This window comes from Porcisia hertigi, chromosome 18, assembly GCF_017918235.1.
Source record: "Porcisia hertigi strain C119 chromosome 18, whole genome shotgun sequence".
Taxonomy (NCBI): Eukaryota; Euglenozoa; class Kinetoplastea; order Trypanosomatida; family Trypanosomatidae; genus Porcisia; species Porcisia hertigi.
This window is the reverse complement of record NC_090577.1, coordinates 326,063-349,436: the sequence shown is the minus strand read 5'-3', so window position 1 is coordinate 349,436 and position 23,374 is coordinate 326,063. Positions and strand designations below refer to the sequence as shown.

The 23,374-nt window shown below is 58.3% G+C and overlaps 6 protein-coding genes across 6 annotated transcripts; all 6 read right to left on the bottom strand.

Moving 5' to 3' along the window:
- Positions 1–300: 300 nt before the first annotated feature.
- JKF63_06568 (uncharacterized protein) lies at positions 301–8,286 on the bottom strand (the record flags this gene model as incomplete). The annotated part of the gene is made up of 1 exon (XM_067902517.1): positions 301–8,286. One exon carries the CDS (start codon positions 8,284–8,286, stop codon positions 301–303), a length of 7,986 nt encoding a protein of 2,661 aa, XP_067757934.1.
- Positions 8,287–10,051: 1,765 nt separating this feature from the next.
- Positions 10,052–11,284, bottom strand: JKF63_06567 (uncharacterized protein; the record flags this gene model as incomplete). Its single annotated transcript, XM_067902516.1, has 1 exon — positions 10,052–11,284. The coding sequence occupies one exon, from the start codon at positions 11,282–11,284 to the stop codon at positions 10,052–10,054; it is 1,233 nt and encodes a 410-aa protein (XP_067757933.1).
- An 802-nt stretch (positions 11,285–12,086) lies between these two features.
- On the bottom strand, positions 12,087–13,028 carry JKF63_06566 (uncharacterized protein; the record flags this gene model as incomplete). Its single annotated transcript, XM_067902515.1, has 1 exon — positions 12,087–13,028. One exon carries the CDS (start codon positions 13,026–13,028, stop codon positions 12,087–12,089), a length of 942 nt encoding a protein of 313 aa, XP_067757932.1.
- An 865-nt stretch (positions 13,029–13,893) lies between these two features.
- JKF63_06565 (uncharacterized protein) lies at positions 13,894–14,868 on the bottom strand (the record flags this gene model as incomplete). The annotated part of the gene is made up of 1 exon (XM_067902514.1): positions 13,894–14,868. The coding sequence occupies one exon, from the start codon at positions 14,866–14,868 to the stop codon at positions 13,894–13,896; it is 975 nt and encodes a 324-aa protein (XP_067757931.1).
- Positions 14,869–15,641: 773 nt separating this feature from the next.
- Positions 15,642–16,361, bottom strand: JKF63_06564 (uncharacterized protein; the record flags this gene model as incomplete). Its single annotated transcript, XM_067902513.1, has 1 exon — positions 15,642–16,361. The coding sequence occupies one exon, from the start codon at positions 16,359–16,361 to the stop codon at positions 15,642–15,644; it is 720 nt and encodes a 239-aa protein (XP_067757930.1).
- A 675-nt stretch (positions 16,362–17,036) lies between these two features.
- JKF63_06563 (uncharacterized protein) lies at positions 17,037–22,367 on the bottom strand (the record flags this gene model as incomplete). Its single annotated transcript, XM_067902512.1, has 1 exon — positions 17,037–22,367. One exon carries the CDS (start codon positions 22,365–22,367, stop codon positions 17,037–17,039), a length of 5,331 nt encoding a protein of 1,776 aa, XP_067757929.1.
- Positions 22,368–23,374: the final 1,007 nt, after the last annotated feature.

Genomic DNA, 23,374 nt, shown 5'->3' with positions numbered 1-23,374 from the left:
GAAGAGAGAGGAGCGGGGAGAAGAGGGGGGGGGAGGGAGGGAGGAAGGGGGTACCGCACTTTTTAGAGATTCGTTAGCACGCACACACGCGCAAACAAGCACGGATGTACGGTGTGCCTTTCTCCCTCTCCTCCCCTCCCCCTCTCCTCTCCTCTCCTGTGATTTATCACAGTTTTAGTACAACACAGAAATCACTCCAACACCAAAGAGTCATCACGCCGCCTTTAACTTAAGAACCCACTCACTCCCTCCCTCACTCCCTCTCTCCCCAAATCGCCGACGGGCGATCCAAGTCAAACTTTACAGCGTCACATCGGCCTCGACCTCGTCATCGAGATCAGCGTCGAAGGCGCCCATCGCGTTCCATTGCGTGCTGTATTCACCCGGGACTCCCTCCAGTACGCTGGCCGCCTCCGGGTACGCTGCTGTCACACACTCGCGGAAGTACTGCGCACTACTCATCAGCTGCTGGTCTGCCTGGTTCACGCGACGAAGGGTCGGCAGAAAGGCCTCGATCTTGAAAGAGGCGGCCGACATGCAACCGGTGGTTGCGACCACCGCCGCCGCACGCAACATCCACATGGACGTGAGCTTGTCAGGGGTGCCGCAAGTGGCCGCCGAGCGCAGGTGTTCGGCAGACGCGGCGAGGAAGGCTTGATCCGTGCGCTGCGGGGCGCACTTGACGATAGAGTAGACTAGGGCGTAGCCGGCCAGCACCTGAGTTCCCTTCGTCATCGTGTAAGACAGCGCGCGCTCCTTGATGTCACCAACGACTTCCTCAGGAATGCTCTCGGACATGCAGAGTGCACCCACGGCCACACCGGCAGCGGCAGCGACCGCGGGAGACTCCGGTGCCTCCCACATGGGACGCACCAGGTCCATCAGCTTGGGTATGTGAGGAAATTTCTTTGTAAAATTGCCGTAGCGCAGCACGACGCTGATGAAGCGGCACATCACCGTGCGCAGAAGCGTCGAGTCGACCGCTGTTTTCTTCGTCACTACCGTGCCAAGAATGAGGTCGGCGTACTTCTCCGAGCGCGCCAGCAGCTGGATCGCGACGTGCAGCGCCAACACACGCGCCTCGCCCGAGTCGCACAGGGCCGCGTTGAACATAGCTAGCGCCATCGTGCCCTCTACCATCTTCTCCTTGCCGCTGGCTGGATAGTTCATCAGCTCCAGACACAGACGCACCAGTGCAAGCACCACATGGCCCTCATTGCGCGTGAACAGCACCTTAGAGCAGCGTCCGGCGACCGTGTTGGCGGCTGCGGCGCTGATCGTACGAGGGGCGAAGCGCATGAGGTCCTGGATGCACTCCACTGCCTGGACCTTCTGCTGCGGGGTGCCGTAGTCGAGACCTCGGTTGTAGAAGGACATGAGCACATCAAAGAGACGTGGTTCGCCGTCACCCAGCACAACGAACTCGGGGGTGCTGCTGCTGATGTACGCGCGCGCGGTCACCGCCAGTGCGGTTTGGAATACATCGAGGAACTGCAACAGGTAGCGGGCTGCGGCGCGCTTGCTCGTAATGACATCCGCACGCTCCTCGTCATTTAGCGTGTCCAGTACTCTCTCCTCGAGTGCGCCAAGCAGCTGCGGGATCGCACGGACGGCAAAGCTGCGTGTGTGCTCAGTGTCGTCGCCGAGGGCGATCACGAGGGCACGGAGCGCGGACGTGATACCGTCCACGTTGTCGAGATCCGTGCCAAGGCCAAACGCCGTCGCCGCCATCAACGCGCCGTGGCGCCTCGCCGGGATGTTCATCACCTTTGAAAAGGCCTCCACCGGTATCATCTCGTACTCACGTGGGGCCGTCTCCACGTATTTGGTCATGAGCTCTTGCGCGTTGTCCAGTGCTTCCACACAGAACTGGAGCAGCAGGCGCACCATGTCGTCGTGGTAGCGGCGCATCTCTTCTTTGGCCTCCTCCACTTCGAGGATCGTGGCGAGCAGCTCGACGTTCTGGTTCGTGTGCGTATCGAGTGAGTTCAAGTGCTTGAAGACCAATGCCAGCGCTACACTCGGCTTCACCTTCACCACCTCCACCACACCCCGCACACTGGTCGAAAGCTGCGCCTCCACAGCGTCTTCAATGAGGCGAGGTCCGACCAGTTTCGAAACACGCGCGAAGACCTCTCGCGCTGCCTCCTGTACCGCGTCGTGCTCCTGCATGCCCGGCAACACGCACCCCACAATTTGACCCCCCATATTGACCAGCCGCCGCGGGTCAGAAAACTGGACAACGGTGCCGAGGCAGACAAGTGAGCCGAGTTTGATGCGGCGGTTGTCTGTCTTGTACATGTTGCACAGCGTGTCCACGAAGCGGTCAATCGTCTCGTTCACGCGAGTAGTGAACTCGACTGTTTTTTCGGCCAATTCCACACAGTCCGGGTTGTCAGACGACGAGAACCGCACGAGGAGAAGCACCAGGCCATCGAAGATCTTGTTGAGTGCAGCACGGATGTTGGCCACGCACGCCTGCCATGCCATGTTCGAGTCCGTGCGCACGTTCGCGTTGTGCTCGTGTCGACCACAGAAAAGAGCTGCGAGCATGCGTACGAGGTTGTCGGTGCCGAGCATCTCCTCGAGGGAGGCGAGGATCGACACGCCGCGCTTCTCCACGTTGCGTGCCGTTTCCACCGTGAGAATGGCACTGTCCCCGATGCCTTCTCCGGCCGCCGCTGCGTCGGCGGTCTCGTTTCCATCCGTTGTCGCGCTGATTGTGTTCGCCAGCTCGATGCGGGCCTCCTCGTCTGCGTCGGCCATGGCCAACTGGATGCGCATCATCTTCTTGATGTGCGCCACGAGGTGAAGCATGAGCTTTGCAGAGAGCTGCAGCGAGCTCTGCCGCAGTGTCGTGACCTCGCTGCTCACACCTTCCAAAAGCGGGCCCAAGACCAGCTCCAAGTTGCGCGAGCCGTAGAGGGAGACAATGCTGTCACCCGCTGCCAGCGCCACGTCGCGCACACGGTCAGAAAAGTGCGAGAGGCCGTCGAGCACCCACGGCAGAGAGAGGGGCAAGAAGTCTTGGAAGGTCCCCGTTGGAAGTGTGGATGGAGCGTACACCATTATGTAAAGGAAGCCCTCACGCACTGGGGGCCGTTCGTCCGTCATGCCGGCCTCGATCGTCGGGTAGTACAGCTTCAGCAGCTCCGCCCCGCACGCGGTCACCACCTCGATGAATACCTGGGCCGCACCAGCCTTCTCAATCGTACCCGATTGAACACGTTGCAGTACGCTGAAAGACCACTGGCAGATCTCTTCAACGAGGTTGCCACCAATGGCGGAGGCGAGCGCGGCAGCCGCCTTGGCGGCTGTGGTGCGGGCCTCCGTCGACGGGTCCTGAGAGGCTTCTTCCAGCAGCCGCACAAGCTCCTCTGTGTAGGGGAGCAACGCGCGCGGGTCGCTCACGAGGTTGACCATGGCCGCCACAATCTGAGCCGCCTTTGGCCGGGTGTGCGCCACCTGCCCGCCAAGACCGCGCGAGAGCACCGGAATGATGAGGGCTAGAGAGGCGGGGTCAACCATGTTGACAAAGCGCGTGTAGAGGAGCGCATCAAGTGCGGTCTCCGTCTCTGAGCTGGGTGAGCGCATCGCGTTTAGAATGAGATCCACATGAACTTGGATCTCTGGGTTCGAGACAACACCGGCGACACGGCGCAGCGCGTTCAAAGCCGCCACGGAGACGGCGCTGTTCACGTCGAAAAGACAGCCACGGATGTGCTTCATAATCTCTGGCAGTGCGGCCGCGAGCTGCTTAGGGGAGCAGAACGCAACGTAGCCAATGAAGTTCAGCAGTGGTACGCGCTTCTTTGCCGAATCCGAGGCGAGCCCCTCCACCAGCCGTGGGATCAGCTGGCGGAGACCCACGCCGGACAGCTTTGCCATGAGCTCCTTGGCGGCGTCATCGGCACACTCGGAGACATTCGGGTCGGCGTCTGCGACGGCTTCCCAAAGCTCCGTCGCCATAGACAGCGCGTACGGCTCGAAGAGGGAGGACATTTCACTGCACAGCACCTCCAAGAGCACCATAGCGCCCGTTCGCTCTACATGCTTTTCACGGGTCGACTTGCGCAGAATAGTCATGACGTTGTAGCGGCGCAGGGCAGTCAGGCCCAGGCCCTTGATGACCCCGGCGAGACCCCAGGCGTGCGCCTTCTTTTTGACATAGGAGCCGGATTGGATGGCCTGCTTGAGACACTTTTCCACAAACTCATCGAGTTTTGGGGAGTTGCGGATGCGCTCGTTTCGACTGATGTCAGCCATCGACTCGCACACGCAGCGGTGCACCATGGCGGACTGCGAGTTGTTGAGGGTACGGCTCTGCTGGTCAATGATGGCTTCTAGAAGCGCTGTTTCCTGCATGCGGCAGCTCACAATGGTGAGCCACACCGTCGCGGTAGCCAGATACTGCTCCTTGTGCGCCTGCGTCACATCCTTCGGCGGTTTTGCCAGGCGCGTCTGCAGCTGCGGCGAGATGCTCTTGAGGAGTGCCAGATCAGCTGCCTCAAGTACTGTTCGACCAGCCTTGAGGGACTGTCGGAGCAGCGCCTCGCCTGTCTGCGGGTTCTCGAGAAGCTGGCAGAGGTAGTCCATCACCACGGCAGGCACGCGGCCCAGGTAGGTGGAGGAGAGGCCCTCCAGCGCAATCACAGACGGCGCCCCCGCAAGGGTCTTTAGCTCCTCCACCCACTTTAGCTGCGTGGCCTCGTCGGTGGCTGGGCGACGTGCGAAGAGTTTGTGCATCGTCTCAGTCACACGCAGCGCGCTCGCCTCACTGCGCTCGCCATAGGTGCGCAGGAAGTACACCAAGTCGTCCCAATCGAAGAGCTCTAGCGCGAAGTTGTACTTTTCCAGTGCATTTTCGAGTATCTTCCGCAGATGCTTCGCGACGCTGGACGCCGGGTCGTCGGCGAGGGTGGCGGCCAACACAAGCGCGCGGCGACACGTTTCGAAATGCGCAAAGCGGCTGAACGCCACTGCTGTCACATCGCGTACTGATTCGACCGTGTTAAAGAGCCCTGCCTCCACTACTGCCAGTCGATCGCCAGGGATCATCGGCATGAGCGTGTAAAAGCCCTGTTGCAGACTCTTGTACAGCGACGGAAAGCTTTGTAGGATGCTCGTCAGCAACTCCATTGATGCCGTTGGGTCGGGTAGGTTTGCCTGGCCCAGGTTCTGCATGAGCATGCCGAGTACTTGGTGTTGCGTGGCCACCGGAATAGTCGTCGAGATGGCGTTGGCGCCTCGACCAGCCTTGAACGCGACGCGCGCGAAGGCCGTCAGAACAACGAACAGCGGTGCCGGGAGCATCTGTGTAAGAGACCGGCGCAGCGCGTGCGCCATCGCCGACACTTGGCTGACATCCCCCACCGCGAGCGTCTTGAGCGGTGTGAGGCGGGCAATTGTACGCACCATGTTCTCTGCCATGTACCCGAACGGGGTGTGAGTGAGCAGGCCTGCCAGCGCGTCCGTCGCCAGCACATCCAACGTGTGTGTTGCCTGGCCCTGCACATAAAGTTTTGTCACCGTCGCCTGGAGGGTCCCGTACAAAGGCGGGAACACCTCCAGGTCGAAATGACCATGTGTGCCGACCAGGCGAAGGGTGAGGTAGGCAGACTTATGCTGGCGGACCGTCGCCATGATGGCACTGCTGCGTTTCTCTACTGTGGCTCGAAGTGCCTCACGCCCCTTCGCCAGCGCTGCCGCGTCCTTTTTCTTCATGTCGATGAAGTCGTCGGCAGACATACCCTTGGGCGGGCGGTCCGGGTGAACCTTCAGCAGCTGCTGCTCGCGCAGTGCGAAGTTCTCGTAGGCGTCCATGATCTCGATGTCTTCGGCGGCGATGGCCACATCCTCGGGGGACAGTGCCGTGAACCACTCATTTGACGACTGAACGACTTCTACTATGGCCCCAATGACGTCGCGCGAGGCCGCGGTGCTCGTCTGCGTGAGCAGCAACACCACTGCACGGCATGCGGCGATGGACTGGTGCTCCACGCCCTTATTCATCGCCTCGATGAGATGCTGCACAACGGACTTTGCCTGCTGGGAGAGGAGGCGCGCGAGGTCCCCCCCGCGGGCAAGCAGCTGGCGCAGCGGGCGCTCCACTACGACAAGACTGGCGCGGCGGTGCCGGCGCAACAGGCAGCTGGAGGCCTTGTAGAAGTACGGGTCAGCGCCTTGCACGTTATCGTGACCGGCACACAGCAGCAGCTCACTCAGAGCCGAGGAGAGGGAGAGGCACGAGGTGTGTTGCAGGAGCGCAGTACCCACCGCGACAAACGCTGGCGCGGCTGTCTCGCCGACAATCATCGGGCACGAGCCCGCGGACTCGAGTCCAAAGACGTGCTGGGTGAGACAGCTCCACAGCGACGTCACACGCGACGCATCGGAGGCGATAGAATTGACGTACTCCAGCAGCGGGCGGCGGGTTAGTCCATGACGGCTCGTCATCAGCTGCACGAGTGGGATGCCGTAGCCGTTCTTTGCCAGCTCCACCGCCACCTGTGCGGCGCGGGCCTGCTCGTACACGTTGACGTCCAGCTGGCGCAGCACCTCGGCGGTGCAGAGCAGTGGATACACCTTCGCGATCATGGCCATATCTTTACGCGCTAATGCGAAGAAGAGGGCGAGGTACGCATCGGGACGCACCACGACTATCTCTTCGCAGTCCCTCATCAGCTCTGCGAGCAGGTCATCCATTACGGCAGGCGGTGTACGCTGCGCGTCGAGGTGAACAAGCATGGCACGCCGAATCATTGCCTCCTTGCGGCCGTTTTTCAGAGCGCCCATCAGCCCGTCCTCCACGGCCGCCTCCAGATGCAGTGCCGAGGTGAGTCGAAATGCCTGGGAGGCAGACTCCTCCGCCGGCATAGCCACCTCTCTGCTCAACGTGGCCACAACCTCAGCCGTCGGCTCAAGCTGGGCGCGCACCTCGCTTGGCAGAGCCTCCAGCATGTCACACAGAAGTCTCATAGCCACCCCTTTCTCACGCGGGGTTCGGCAGCGGGTGCCAACAGTGTACACAATAGTCTCCCGTAGCACCTCTAGCATCTCTGGCGCCGCAGTGTAGAGCTGTTGCATCATTCGCGAGTATATGAGACTGACACGTTCTACAACCGAACAAAGCGTGTCCGCGTTCACGATGAAGGGGGTGAGCCACTGGGTGAGGGCATCCTTTCCCTTTGCCTTCATGTACGCTGCGACGTCCGCCGTTGTCGCGGAGGCAAGCAGCGAAACGCAGTCCAAGAAGGTGTCGCGCGGCGTGGTTGTCAGATTCATTGTGTACAAAATAAATTGCAGTGCCACATCAGCGTTCTGAAGGCTCAGCGTGCCCGCCACAGGATTCCGCGCGCCGAGGACGTGATGTGCGACAAGGGGCTGTGACTTGACCGCAGTCATGAGCTGATCCTTGGTGAGCGAGAGCTGCATTGTCTCGCCCTGGAAGGCGGGCGTGAGAGCGATGAGTTCTGCTGGCGCGAGGGACTTGACTGCGTTGCGCACCGCGTCCATGTTGTGACCCGCGTTCTCCTGTATGAGTTGCCGCAGATGGCGGATAGGTGCGCAGGTGAAAAAAGCTTCATCCTTCGTGGGATGCTGCTTCAGCGTGTGTTTTTTCTTTGCCGCGTGGAGGGCGGCGTAGCGTTTCACGAGGGTGGCGAGTGCCTTCAGGAAAAGTTGCAGCGCCTCGTCGTGCGTGTATTCCTTCAATCGCAAGACATTTGTGTCCTTGCGAGGCTGCTGCTGCGCGATGCCGTTCTTGCGCCACGAGGTGCGCTGCGCAGCGGCGGAAGAGTGTGGCGGCGGCGGGGGAGCGTGCAGCAGCACTGGGGCTGCCAGCCGCAGCACCTCTTCCACACATAGCAGCGCGGCCGTCGAGACGTCGAAGTGCTGCAGACATGTTTGGGACGCCACCTGCACCGCGGTGCACCACTCCACAAACGACAGAGGAGTTACCGCAGCGACCTGCAGTAGCACTTCCTTTCGCAATCGGCGTTGCTGGTCCGGCTGTACGCAGGGAAGCCGCGCCGCGTTCAGTACACACTGCACAACCTGAAGGGGGTGGAGACCCTTGGCAGGACGGTGTGACATCGCTACGATCTCTTTGGACGGATCCTCGACTTTGAGGCCGCCTTCGAGTTGCTCCCGCTGCAGGTGCCTGAATTCGTGCAGCTGCCCTGCTTCCTTCTCCGAGAGGGGGTTGTTGTACTGGAGTAGCACTTCGATAGCCAGCGGCACCGTCGCGGCCCGCTGCAGCGCATGCACAACCTGTGCGAGCTCCATTTGGACAACGAAAGCCGACTAGGTTCGAAACAAATCAAGACAAAGTAATAAAAAGGGAGTGGCGGTGGTGATGGGAATGCCAGAGTGTTTTTCGTGTTCCTTTTAAATGTTTTTTTTCCTTCCTCAAGCCCTGTTTTCCTCGCGTGCTCCCCGAGGGAGGGGGGGAGTCGATGATGGGGACCGAGTGAGGGGAATCCGTAAGGGCACACTGCAGGGGGGAGGGGGGGGGAGTGGGTGGTGTGCACGTCAGTGGATCAACTACTACTACGACAACTGTGTAGGAAGGTTAGCGCGTGGAGAGAAAGGAAGAGGGAGGAGTGGTGGTGATGTAGTGTGCACACACACACACACCGCTACAACAGCACCCACCACACACACACAGACACACACACACACACACACACACTAAAGAGAGGGAGAGGGGAGGCGCGGCGGGGGAAGGGTTATGTGTCAATAAAACTATGACACCGTTTTTGCTGATGATTTGCGTTGTAGTTTCGTTGTTAACTTTAAAAAAGACGGTCACAGGCCACTGCCAATTCACAGTTTGGGATGTGCACAGACATCTCGTGTATGCGTTTTGATATACGCATATGGACACACATGCACACATGTGTATTGTGTTTGTGTGTGTGGGGGTGGTGGGGGGGGGGGGAAGGGGGAAGGGGGAGGAGAGAAGGGGAGGAGGGGCAAGAGGAGAGAGAAGGTTGCATATATATATATGTGTGTGTGTGTGTATTGACACATCATCGGAGTGCAAGTGCTCAACATGTCAGAAATGTCTGGATGGCACTTGAGTATTTATAATCATATATATGTATATATACTTGTAGAGAGGCACACCCATATATGCACACATACACATAGGTGTGTGTGTGTGTTCCCTTTGCACGGTTCAGTTTTTTTTTTTTGAATCTAGGCGACACTTCACAGAACAAATCTTGTAGTTTTGTGTAGCCGAATGATTCCCTGTAATAGCGTGAGCGCACCTTCATGCTTTCCCATCACATGGACTCCTTCGTGTCAGGGGCGAAGACCAGGATGGAGAGCCCGACCTTGGTGCCCTTATTTTACATTATCCGGTTACTTCCCACGCCCGTCTCAAACACATGCTGAATGGAGATTGGGGGCGGGGGGAAGAAGAAGAGGGGGGGGGAGAGAGAGGAGGAGATGTGGAGGAAGAGAGGGTAATCGAATAGCGTCCCCTCCCCTCCCTACCCAAAAATAGGCTACGATCCAACGCACTTTCCTTCGTGTTCTAGCAGTTTCAGAGCACGTCTACTGAACGCAAAAAAAAAATGAGCAAGACAAAAAGACGTGAGCGTGTGTGTGCGTGTGTGTGTATGTGTGTGCGTGCGTGTGTGTGCAAACAAAATTTATCGTCGACTTGAACTCGCCACAGGCACTCCTCCCCAGTTGTCATTGTGCGCTGAGGAGGTCACACACACACACACACACACACATACACACACACGCACAGAGACAGACACACACATGCAGATCGACCCATGTACGCATTTGGCCAGCATCAAAAACCAACAAACATTGCTGAAACACAGAAATGAATACTTTAAACACATGAGGAGAGCGTTGTGGATAACCAGCTACTTGTCCCTGGTGGTGGTGGTGGGGAAGGGTGGGTTGGGGGCAAGGCAAGGCAAGGCAGTTCCACCGTGTGCTGCTGGGTCCTGGGCACCAGCATACGTCTCAGAGACCCATTCCCACAAAAATAAACAATAAGGGAGGTGGTGGTGGTTGGGGATGCTCACCCCACCTCCTGGTGCGCGCGCTTCCGAATAAAACCTATGTTGAAGAGCAGTTGCCCCACGTGAAGGACAATAGCGAGCAAGGCGCCTGCAACTGGACAAGGGGCGAAGGCGAGCCACACCAGCATGACACCCGCCAACGGCAGCGGGTTAGCGACAGGCAGGCGGGCGCAGCGTGCCATGATAGGTATATGAATGATTGTGCTCGAGGTGAAGGCAAGCGTGATGATCCACACAGCGGGGTACGTGAAGGGCCCCAGCGTGTACCCAGGCACTGACGTGGCGGGTGCGGCGGCGGCAACGTATTCGTTGTGTACCCCCATCAGAGCCAAATGCACGGCGCTGTTCAGAACGCTGAATATCACGTGGATGCGACACAGGATGCCCCACCGCCGTCTCGCCACATTGAAGATGGTCTGTGCCTGGGCTACACTGTAGAAGACGTAGATGAGCTCAATCATGCGCAATGGACGCATGTAGGCGGTCCAGCTGCTGTTCAGACCAAATATGCCCTTTATGACCCACTCTGGGACCGTGGCGGTGCTCACTGTCGGGCACAGGAGCGGCCACCACATGCACACACCAAAGAAGATCATCGCCTCATCGACGGTGGCGATGCGGTTGCCCCAGATGAAAATGTTTGTTTCGAAGTGCAGCGTATGGGAGAGCACGGTGACCAGGGCTATAAGGCACACAGAGATGGTCATGTTGCAGAGCGACGCGAGCAGCGCGAAGACACAGGACGCCGATAGGAGCGATGTCACGCAGTCAAGTCCGTGATCAAGGTACTCGCCAATAACACTTGTCTTATTGTCACGCCGAGCCAGGCGGCCGTCGGTGTTGTCGGCGACGCAGTAGAGCAAGTTCAGCGCACCACAGAGAACGAGGAGAAGGGACGGTGACATGAATGGCAGGATCGGCTTCATTTGTGTTGGCGCCAGCGGCGGCATTTGCAGCATCGCAGCGTCCTCGGTCACCAGGGAGATGGGCAACAGCTCTACCCTGCCGGGCTGGAACCGTAATCCCGCTGGCATGGACCCAAGGAGCAGCATAGACGAGGAAATAGTGAAGAAAATACCGACCAGGGTGACTTTGTTGGGAGCCCACGACTGTGGGTAGAACTGTACTACGTAGTCGTAGAAGGGGAAAAAGAGATACTCGGCCATGATGCTGGGCTCGGCCGACACACTCGGCGTCCCGGGCGGCGCCGCAGGTGAGATCCAACTCTGCATGATTTCACACCTTCGCCTTGCGTGTGCGCCGGTGTAGAGCCACGGGCGGGCGGGCGGGCGGGCGGGGGGGGGGAGGGAAGGGGGAATACAACTACGGAATAAGGGGATTGGTATGAGGGCGGGCGATGGAGGATAAGGAAGATGCGTGAAAGTGGGGGGGGGGATGGGTGGGTAGAGGGGGAGAGGGGAGGGGGCCGACACTCCAAGAGTTTCAAACAGGATAATGGGTGATGAAGAGAGGGGGATGACAAATTGGATGAAGGGTTGATCAGAAGGGTCGACGGAGTGCGGCTTTGAACTCACACACACACACACACACACACACACGGAGGAGGCGAGGCTTCGGCGTGCGTCTGCGTGTTTGTCTATCTTGGTGCCGATTATCATGACGACCAGACTCGAGCTACAGGCGGACGGGCGGGCGGGGGTGGGTGGGTGGGCAGTAGGGATGGAAGAATACCGCTAACAACTGCGCTGCGCTCACGCCCCCCGGCCCTCTTTTTATTTTTTGGGGATTCCCACATTTCTCTGTTCTGTTCATCTCCCTCTTGACTCTCCGAATGCCTTGAACATTATGTCAGATAGCTACGCGCTACTCCACCACCCAGCGAACCGCAAGGCGTCAGGGGTTTATCCACTAGCCGTCCCTTATCCTCTTCCTCCTTCAGTATATAGACGAGCGGGGTGCTTGGAATGGAGTCAATTCGAGGTGCTTGGGTAGATGACATTGAGCAACACACACACACACACACACACCTATATATCCGTGAAAGTGTACATTCCTCCATATGTCACGTCGGATTTAGTGTGCCATCATCAATCCGCGTCCGCCGATGCATTCTTTTACTGCTTGGATGTGATTGATGATGCGGTTGTCTGCGGTGCGGCAGATGTAGATGATGAGTCGGTTGTGGATGCCGTGCGTGTTCATAAGGCGTCGCATCATCTTGGGAGACCACTCGAACTCTGTCTTTCCATCGTAGCTGCAGGGCTCAATGACGTTGATTGTTGGCTCGTTTTGGAAATACTTCAACTCGACCGCAAAGGCGCGGTCGTTGTGGAAGTCGCGGAAACCCGCAACAAGGCCGTGGTCCAGCAACACCTTCGCACACCCGCGTGTCTCAATCGTCGAGGGCACAATCACAAAGCGCTTCCGCTGTTCCGACGCCTCGCGCAGGCGATGACAGAAGTCGTACACTGGGGTAAAGACGTTAAAGGTCCATTCCTTCGGTTCGCGCTTCTCCAGCTGTACGCGGTCCTCGTCGAGATGACTGGGTTGGTCATAGGTGCCGTAGTACAGCGCGTGGTCTCCTTGGTGCTGAAAGAAGAGGCGCGTGATAGGGTCAGCGGGGAGGTCGCGTACCCGCTCGACCCCCGGCAGGTTTACGAGTCTTTGCTGCGGAAAGGGACCAGCCGACGACGCGGCACTCCCTGCGCCAGTTTGGCGGCGAGCCTCAGCCAGAGGGTCCCGCTCGTCAGCCAGCAACGCGTTCAGGTGCTGCCGAATTCGCTTTTGACTGACGCTGACGTCATTGGCCACCGCAAAGAGACTACCTTGGCGGGCTTTTCTCCCCAGCAGCGCCTTGTCACCGATAGATCGGTGACTGATGTTCGTGGCCCTGGCAGCAGCCAAGTAGTCTGCGCTTCCAGAGGCACTCGAGGAGCTCGTGCTACCGGGTACGAAGGCAGAGTTGGCTCCACCACCGTACACCCGAGCTAAGCGAGTGAAGCTACGGAGCAGCATGCGACACTGGCACGTGGAACCGAGACGTGGAGGAGAGAAGAGGAGGGAGGGATGGTGACTGTGACAACGACGCAAGAGACGGCGGCAGCGATCCGGTGTTGAGTGGGTGAGTGCGTAGAGCTGCGCGGGCTCAAACAGGATAGACTGCACCGACTGAGACACCAGAGATACTACTTCAACCCCGGGTGCACAGTCCGATGACAGAGAGAGAGAGGAGAGGAGAGGGAGGGAGTGAGGGGGGGGGGCGGGCGGCGGAGGGTGTGAAGCGAATGGAAGAGAGCATAGTGGTGGTGGTGGTGGTGGGGTTGCGACAGCTGCAGCATTGTTGAGACGTGCAGGGTAAAAGAAAAAAGCGTTTCAACATGTGTGTGCGCAGAATGACCACCACAGTTTTGGGTGTGCGTCTATTTGCAAATGACACTGTATCCTGGCGTCATCCCCCCCCGCCCTCTCCTCTCATTATTATCCGAAGCACGCACAGTCAAGCACCCATCACGTGCGATATGCTGCGCTGTGCACTTTGCCCACATGTGTGCGTGTGCTCCGTCGCACTTGGAGGCGTGTGTTTTCTTATTCAGCGCCCTTAGAGATCCTTCCCCCAAAACGAGGAGCATCACTACACATTCACGTGCGCACGTGTGTGTGAGTCTGTATTTGTGTTTGGGGGTGGGTGGGTGGGGCGAGAGACCCCTTAACACCAGGGAGGCGTAGTAGACACAAAGCCTATTCAATGTATTCATTGATTAACCGCGAGGGGGGGGGAAAGAGAAAGAGTGGGGTGAGTTAAGTTCTGAAAAGACACAACCTGAAAGAGGACAAGGGAGCACGCAACAACACGTACACGTGTGTTTGTAGACAAGCGACATTAAATCACGTGTCGGTACATGCTGTACGGGCCGCTTTGCTTCCCTTCACGTTTGATGTGCACGATGCTGCCGCGATGCAGGCCCAGATACTGGACAAGAGGGTCACTCTCCAGCATACGGGGGAGCTGGGGAATGCTCAGCTTCCGCTCCGCCAGGAACGCTTCAGCCTCTGCGGGGGTGAGGGCGACGTGGCGCGGTACCGTTTCGTGACACACCGTGTTGAACGCTAAAGCCTCTTCCTCGAACACCTGGATAGAGAGCAGCTCCTCACCGGTGGCTTCGTCCATGCGCCCGCTGAGCTCCTGTACATCCATGCGCACACCGGGGTCAATCTTGTTCGTCACTATGATCATCGACGACGCCTTCTTCTTGAGTGCCTTCTCGCGGAAAGCCTGCACCTCTTTTATGCTGAGCTTTGGTGAACCTGTAAAGAACACCATGAGCGCGTTCTTGGCCGCCATCTCCATCGATTTGGTGTCCGCTCCATTCGCTGCCGCAGAGGATTGCGTCTGGTTCGCTGGCACTCCAGTGACGGTGCTCGGCGACGGCGGTGCGCGATGGGGGCCTACAGAGCACGTCAGCCGCATCGCGTTGCGCATGCACACCCACTCTCCACTCGCTGCTCGGCGGAGCACCTCTGCCTCGTCCACCGCTTCGTCACCCTCTCCCGTCTTATCGGCGTTGCGGCAGTCTTCCTCGGCTTTTGTGTCAGACATGGGGTTGTTGTTGTTGCCACCACCATTTCTTTGCCTGTTTCGCGTGCTGCCCGCCGCACGGTCAGGCGAGATTACAAAGTGCCGCAGGAACCAGTCGTAGTCGAGTCCCTCCTCCTCGCAATAATACTCGGGGTTCCGCAGAGCCTCAGCGATTGCTGATGGGTGTCGAATGACGTAGCCGCGGTCGTGGCAGAGCTGTATAATCGTGTTCAGTGCACGAAAAAGTCGCACCGCTTTTAGCTCCTCCATTGACGACATGCTTTCTTTTTTTTTTTCGCGGGGGCAGAGGGTCGTGACGGTGGTTGTGATATTTGAGACTCGAATAAAGCCAGAGTACACTTGACTGCCCTCGTTCGTGTCGCGATCGTCGATTTCTTCTGTGCGTCAATGTCCCAGTCTGTGTTTCTGTGCGTGGAGGGCGGCAGTGTGAAGTTGAGGTGAGAATATTGGAGGGAGGGGGAAGCTAAAAAGTTGCCTACAGAATTCGCACACTGAGTCAGTAGATGTGTGTGTGTATGGGGGGAGGGTCCGTGCTTGGTGGATACCCCTCTCTGCGCTGCTGTGAAACACCGGGCCCCCACGAATGCGCTTGTGTGCTTGAAGAGAATGTTTTCAGTTTTACGCGGACGTCGGCGCCTCGACTTGTGTTCAGTGCCGTTTGAGACTGAGAAGAGCACACGCACAGCGCCCCGCCCCGCCCCGCCCCCCCTCCCCCCCCCTCTCCACCCCCGATTGTTGTGGATGCATATCAGCAGAGGTGCTTTGTTTTTTTTTTTCAACCTTAGGTATGGTCCATTACGACCCCATCATACCCCCCACCCACTCTTTCTCTCTCTCGCACACACACACACACACACACACAGACACGAAACGAGTCACCTCGTACATCAAAGGCGCAAGTGGGGGCGGCGGAGGAGGAGGAGGAGGGGTGGGGGGAGAGTAGAACATCAGAGGCCTACTGCAACAGCACTCTGTGTAATGTGTGTGTGTAATGTGTGTGCCCAGTAGTGCACCTCCGCACGTTTTTTTTTTTAGACCACCTGTCGATACGTCACGTAGAGACCAGCTGACATACTCTTACGTTCAATACGCACCACCTGGCCACGCTTCAGTCCGTAATAGCGAGCCACAGGGTCGGTGGACAGGATGCGGGGCAGCTGATGCAGCTCCAGTGCGTGTGCGTGGAGCACATCCTTGATTTCTTCGTCAGAGAGCGGCGTGTGCTTCGGCACTAATTTGTGATGAGTTATGTTTACCGACAACTCGTCTTCTTCAAACAGCTCGAATCGCAGGTCTTGCTCACCCCGGTTGTATGTGTCTATCGTTTTGCGGACGATTGGGTTTGGCTTCGAAGGGGTCACGAAGACTACACGCTGGTAGCCTTCATTCAGAGCATCTTCAGCGATCTTCTTCACAACCTCGGAAGAGAGGTGATTAGGTGGGCAAAAATACACTACCGCTTTGAGCGTGTTGCCCTCGCCCACTTCCTGTTCACACGCCAGGGTCATCTTGTCGCGTCGAATCACCGGCTTGCGACGGGTCTGGGCATCGGTAAGGCCACCGCCGGCCGCTGCAACACCTCCCTCGGCCACCTCCACTTCCTCGACGTACCGTTCAACGAATTCTGGAAGGGAGGCTGGCACGACATTCTGAGCTACCTTGTACTTGCGATCCGACATCATCTCTGCCGACGTCCGCAGAACGTGGAAGCACTTATGGAACTCCAACTTCTCTTGCCCGATTGCTGGCATCGTGAATTCGAGTGACCTGTTCTCTTGGAATGGTGGGGAGGAGGTAGGAGGTAGGAGGGGGGAGAAGCAGACGGCGGCACTTGGTTGATGCAAGATCACTAAGGTGTGTGTATGTTGTGCGTATGCAGCTAATCGAGGAGAGGATTGGGCTGTTTGCACGTACACAATTCCTCGTTTATTATTTTCTAGAGGAGGAAGAGACGATGCTGCGTGTGTGTGTGTGTTTGTGTAAGGAAATAGGAGGGCCGGGAAGCGAGATGGAGGGGGAGATCACGCGGAAAGAGAGGAGGCGATTGAGGGCCATGGGTGTCGTTGCAAGCGTCAGTGCCGAGCGCTTCGCTACCCCTCTTCCTCCCTCCTCCCACCCGACACACATACTCTACTGTGAGGCATGAAAAAAAAAAGCGTTGTGCTTGCATGGAGTACTTTGCTTTGCTTTCGTTCATTAAGCCCACATACACACGCACGCCCCCCCCCCCCCCAAAAAAAAAAAAACATCACTACAGTCCATGGTGACGGAGCAGGGGCAGGAGGCACGGGCGGCGGGGAGGGGGAGAGAGTCCGGCGTGCATCGACAGTGATCATCAAGGGCACCGCACGCAGCGGGTCGTAATTCATCTGGAGACTTTCTCTGCCACTGCGTGATTCTCCTTGTTGCACCATTGAGACCATCACCTATGGGAGGGGCGATTTCATGCGGGCTGAGAGGCTTCCGCTCCCGTATGTTCCCCGAGGCGACTGAGGCAACATCCTAGCGCCGCCCGGGCCGGCTGCCGACGAGTAAACCATGTCCGGTGCCTCAGTGTGGCGCAGCATCGAGACGCTGCTGCGACTCGTACGCGCGTGGCCTTCACGCACACTAGCACCAATACTGTTCACACGAGTCCGGGCAGACACCGATGCCTCCTTTCTTGCTGGCGCTCGAGGCGACTTTTGCGTAGGGCGCTGCAGTCCACGCTGCTGCTGCTGTCGCTCTGAGCCGCATCCTGCTGGAATAGACTTACCTGCAGAGACGGACCTGGCCCGTCTTGGGGTTTTCGGTTTCTTTTGCCCCACTGTCAGCTCCAAGCGATCGCGCGAGACGGGCGGCGATTTTCTCATCGGTTGAACGCCAGCGCCGGATGGCAGATTTAGGTGAGGCACCGCTTTGTCGTGGTGAAGAGGCGGGATGCAAAGACGATACGTGGCATCCCTGCCACGATTGGTCACCGCTGTCACAACGACCAGGCGTTCCCCGCCCCCTTTGCGGAGCTGCTGCTGCTGCTGCACCACGGCGCGCAAAAAGTCGCGCTGGGAAAGAAGAATCTGCCCTTCCATCGCGCGCAGTGTGTCACCGGGCTGCATGTTGGCCCGTGCAGCCGCCGAGTCGCGCCGCACCTGCACCACCGTGAGATGATTGAGCTGCAGGCCCAACTCTTGTACCCATAGCAGCCCTAAGCTGCCGAGTGCTTTGTCGTGCTTCTTGTTATCGGTGTGGTCTTCAACGACGGCACCAACATTGGTAGCTGCTGAGGCTTCCTTGAGCGCGGTACCGTCCTGGTGCACACGGTTGACGCTGTGAGTAGCCCAGATCGCCTCGATGCCCCTTGGTTGCCCAGCTTGTGTGGTACATTGTGTAGAAAGCTGATATACGGTGTACACTGACGGAGCCCTGTCCCTCGAAGTTGACGATGTCGTGCTCGCGACAGTGTGCGGCGTCGACTGCGAAACCTTGCGTGTGCTACCGGCGGTTGGGGCTGGTAAAACGAAGGAAAGCGGGGCTGTCCCCGTAGTGTAGGCAGCGTCAGGCGCCCCGGCCACTTGAACGGTGGCAGGCAGCCGCCCCCCTTGCGCAGCAGCAACCTCCTGCGTTTCCAGAGCTGAGGAAGAGGAGACGGGGCCAGGCAGAACGACTGCCGAAGCTTGCGCCAGAGCAGAAAGGGGTTCTGTTGGCATTCTGGAGGAGGTAGGGAGGAGACGATGCTTCTGAAGGTGTTCTATCGAGAGCGGAGGTTGCTGGGACGAGGTTGATGCCGCAGGGGTGGAGTTTTTCTTGGAAAGGGTGGTGGTGGTGGTGGTGGTGCTTATATTTGCCTCCTCCTGTTTGATTGCCGGTGCCGGTGGCTTTGGCGCAGTTGATGGAGTCGCCTTGGCGCTCGGATGAGTACGCGATGACTGGAGAAGCGCTGCGTGGCTGCGGGGAGTTGTGCTTGTCACCGCCGCCACGCCGGTGTCTGTCTGGTTGCAGCGGTGCCCCGCTGTGGAGTCTCCACTCGCCTCCGCTTGCCCACGGGCGCGAGTGGAGGAGAGTAAGAGGTGAGGCATATTCCCAGCGGCCGGGGTAGGGGTGTCCGTGTCAGCCCCCCGTTCCGCCAGAGTTGGGTTGCGTTGGCATAGGACACTCTCCGGCGCCCTTTGGGCAGGTGCGAGTTTGTTCAACGTTGTCGATTCCGCTGAATTCTTTAGCGTGACGCGACGCACAGCCACCGTCGAGGACGAAGGACTGGCCGCGGAGACAGGGGGGTGGTCAGTGTCGACAAAGCGACGATTGCTGACCGGCGAGCCCTCTTTTTCCCGTGGAAGCTGGGCTTTCGGAGGATGGACCGTGGGGCCTGCCATGGGCTGGGGTGCGGTGACACGAGGCAGTGCCTCAAGAGACGTATTCGACGTGGGGCTGCTATACCGGTTGAATGAAGGCATCGGGGCCCCTTGCGGGCGCTGCTGTGGCGAGGCCGCCTTGGACACAGCCGCTGACGACACCCCTGGGCTCTGATCTTGCTCTGCCGGCATGTGCGAACTCTCTGTTGGAGGACCACATTCCCAGCTCGACTTGAGCGCCTCCGCCACCTCTTTCTTCTCCGTGTTGCTGTGCAGGTTAGACGCCATTTTGGTCGCTTCACTGTATGCCAAGCGTAGTTTCGATTTACTCGGCGGGTCGAGGTGGGCAGCGGGAGACTCAACAATGCCAACACCACCACCACCACCACCACCACCACCACCAACAACGCCACCGGTGGCGGTGTTGGGGTGCTTTGCCGCAGGCACCATAGCGAGATCGTTGTCGAGGTGGAATGCTGCACATGCGCTGGCGTATAGGGCACGCACAGACTGGAAGAGGCACTTCTGCAGTGCCGTGTCAATCGCTGGCGCCGAGAGAGGCACTGAGCCAGGGTACAGCTCCGCATTGTCCCAAACAAAGCTCACAACCAGGCTACCTGACCAAAAGAGCACCTCTTGACACGTCGCACGGGCCTCGGACGGCAACACGCCAAGCGCCAAACCGGTGTCGCGGACGAAGGCAGCCTTCAAGTCCCCCTTCTCCGGTACAGAGGAGGCCAGCAGGCGTTCCCAATGCGCACCAGGAATGCGCACCGTGTGCGGATGACGCGACACCGACGGCTCTGTCGCCTTCTCATGGAAAAGGGTTTCGGTCTCACCAGCGACGAAGTCGGTCGGGGCGTCGTCAGTGAATGCCTCAGCTCCTGCCCCCCTCAGGTCCTCAGTGCCTGCCTTAGTCGAGGCTTTTTGGCTCGGCACGCCTAGGGCGTTCAACGCTGTGGCTGCGTCGCTCGCTATGGATATCTTGCTCGGCTCGGTGTTGATCAACGACGGTGACGTGCACGCAGCGGCCGCCATGTAGGGCGAGGGAGAGTCCGCGGCGTTCTGGTCGCTTGTGATACTCAGGGGACACTTTTCAACGCTCCCATGGCTGCTTCTCGTTTCTCCCGCATCTCTTCCGCTACTTGCACGACTGCTGCTGCTGCTGCCGGAACGCACATCCGTGCAGCGCGGAGTTGCGCTGCCCGGCGTCGTCGTGCTGTTTTCAAAGGAGTCGAACTCCTTGGCTTGATACTCCACAAAGAACTCTTCGTAAAGCTTTTCCATGTGGGGGTATGCGCAGAGGCTGAGACGCATGTTTATCTCAGCCTCCGACAGGGAGGGGTAGTGCTCCAGCTGTATGCGGATGTCCAACTCAGACCCTACGGCGGTGAAGCACACGTCGCGCACGTCCTCGCTGCGAATTATCGTCATTGTTTCACCGTAGTTGAACAGATCTGTCACTTCTTCACGCAGGACGTCCTCCATCAGAGCGCAGTGGTCTGCCATGATGACACCCCAAAGTTCTCCCGGGAGTCGTTGCGTGTGGGTTGTCGTCATACGGGCGTTGGGGTCTACTGAGGCATGGCCTGGTGCGAGTCCCTGGAAGCTCTGTTGTCGCGGGGAGCGGGGAGGGAGGCCTAGGCACGGCGGCAGCGCTCGGTCTACGTCTCCACCGCCAAGCTGCCGTGCTGCATGGTTGACATAATTTACACGATCGCCGTTGCCGCGGTGGTCCGCACTGTCCCAATCACCGACGCTGGCGTTACTTCGGTGAGCAGTGGTAGTCGAGGCGCGTGGCGTCGTCGTCTTCAGACTGGTACGAGGCACCTCACCGAGACCGGTGTTCATGGTGAGTATCGAGGCAGTGGCGGAGTTGGCAAGCTCTGGCCTACGATGTGGTAATGGGGTGGAGCTTGTGTCGATTTTCTCAATCTCTGTCAGTGTGGTCGATATCGTCGACCCCGAGGACGACGTGGAGCGCTTCAAACTGGTCAGCGATGAGCGCCGGGGTCCGAAGGGGGCGAGTTGCATCATGCTGCAGCCAACACCACTGTTGAGGCGCTGCAGTGAGAGCAGGGCGTTACCTCCGCAGTTGTTGGCGCTGCGTCCGTTGTTGTCGATGTTGGCGCTACCCCGTCGAACCACCGGATTTGACAGCAAGTCGTCACGAGCGCGCAGGGGTCGTTCCGGCGTTGCCGTATCCCCAAGCACGGTCTCGCAGAAAGCAGAATCGTGGTCGTCACAGTCGGAGGGCTCGGCGGAAGCGAGGGGCATGCGCTGCGGGGGTGACTTCTGAGCCAAACTGGTGGAGGGCAGAGATGATGACGAGTCCGCCTGTCCCGACATCGCCAGCATCAATGCCGCTGAGTGGGCACCAGTCTGCGAGAGCGAGCTTGTGCCCGCAGCGCGGACATGCTGTGGGGCTTCGCTGTTGTCTTTAAGATTCACTGGACTCGGTGTTGCGCACCTGCCAATTGAGAAAATTGGTCGGTCGAGAGAGGAGCTGTGTCGCACGTATGGTGTCGTGTCCACCGAGCTGCGCGGGGTCACCGGCGATGAGCGCCATCTCCGGACATCGCTGCTGCTGCTGCTGCTGCTGCGGTGCCCGTAACAAGTGGAGTCACGAGGGCCTTTGTCACTCCTTCGATTGTGCCGGCTGCCCTCTCGATCGGCGCCGCCACTATTGGGGCCCTCATATCGTCCGCTCGGATATGACGGACTGTGGTGCGCCACTGGAGAGTTCAACGAGAGGGAACAGTCACCCTCTCTAGCTCTCTCTCTTGGAAATCGATCCTCTGGATAGGCGATGCGCAGGAGTTGCTCCGTGTCGCCAAGATTGTACATCATTACGCGGATGAGCTGTTCCATGCGGAGCGGCCCTTCATTGTCATCTGACAAGTTTCGAAAGGCTGAGTGAGACGGGCGTTGCCGAAGCTTGTATGTTCGTTGCTGTTGTGTTTGTTGTTGTTGTTGGAGCTTCACGAGCCCACGCATCATGTGGGCATTTTCCATCACATCCCCAAGCCTTCGGGTGACAAGGGCACACGCAACCCCCCCATCGTGCGTTGCGGTCGGGGCAGGACGGACTTCGCCCTTCGACACGCTCGAGGATTCGGTACCGAATATTTGTGGCGACTGGCAGGTCAACGAAGCGATCGTGTTTAACCTGCACTGCACTGAGGAGCACAAATCCAGCAAGCGAGGTATATTTTTCGTGATGTACTGGTGGTTGCTCGAAAGTTCACTGGCTGCGGAGGTGTTGATGAATGAGGAGAACGCAGATCCCAACGCGCTGTCGTTTTCAGGTTCACAGCTCCCATCGTCTCGCAGGGATGACATGTACGCGGCTAGCGTGTCGCGCAGCATCCCCAGGACATCAGCCACATCGCTGTACAAATCAGCGTCGCGGTTTTTCATTGTTGTCATACCCCAGTCTTTCGTTTGTTTTATCACACCTTTCCCCTCTCTCTATATTTCTATTCCTGAGCCCGCCTGCCGTGTCTCCGTTCGTCGTCGTCGTCGATGTCAAGGGGATGTTGAAAAGGAGCGAGGGTAAGGGAAGGTGGCGCCCTCAAGGTCTATCACGATCGTTGCCAAGAGCCCACACCATCTAGAGCAGAGCACCTGACGCAGCGAGTTGCTGCTTGCAGCCGTGTAGAGTCGCCCCCAACGCGAGCGCAACCGCAAAAGCAAGCGAAAAAAAACAAGGAAGATAAAGCGTATCACTCACACAAGCACGAAGCAATATGGGCACGTGTTCGTCTCCATAAAGTAAATCGTACACACACACACACACACCACCCACAATACACACGCAACGAGGAATGTGGAAGAAGTAATGTTATATATATATATATATATATATTTCGTGTGGTAAAAGGCGGTAAAGGGCTGCTGGTGCTCGTGCTGGTGGTTGCGGAGTACAGCCTCGTTGCCAGTTGATCAAAAGATGACGTTTTTTTTTTTTTTGCCTCCCCTCCCCCTCCTCCTCTCCCTCCCTTCTGTCAACACGAATTTGCTTTAGTCGGTCAAATCATGTATGTTGTGGTTGTTTTCTGATGCATGCGTACTGCGCACTGGTGTCGCGAGAGACCTCTGAAGTGACAGCGGGGGATTAGTGGTGGTGGTGGTGGTGGTGGTCGAGTCCGTTTGTTCTTAGGTTAAATGTATGTGGTTTTGATTTAGTGGAGCACAATGATGCGCTTTTTTTTTGTGCGTGTGTGTGTGTGTGTGGTGGGTTTGGGCGGCTTGCAGGACGCTGAGGACCACGAAAACAACAACAACAACTATAAAAGGGATCGATGGTCAGAGAGAGAGAGAGAACATGAGGCCAGCTGTGCTCGCACCCCCGTACACAAATCGACGCGTGCGTGTGTGCTCAGCTTGAGAGCTCCCTTCTTCCTGTGTGTATCTATAGAAATATATATATATAT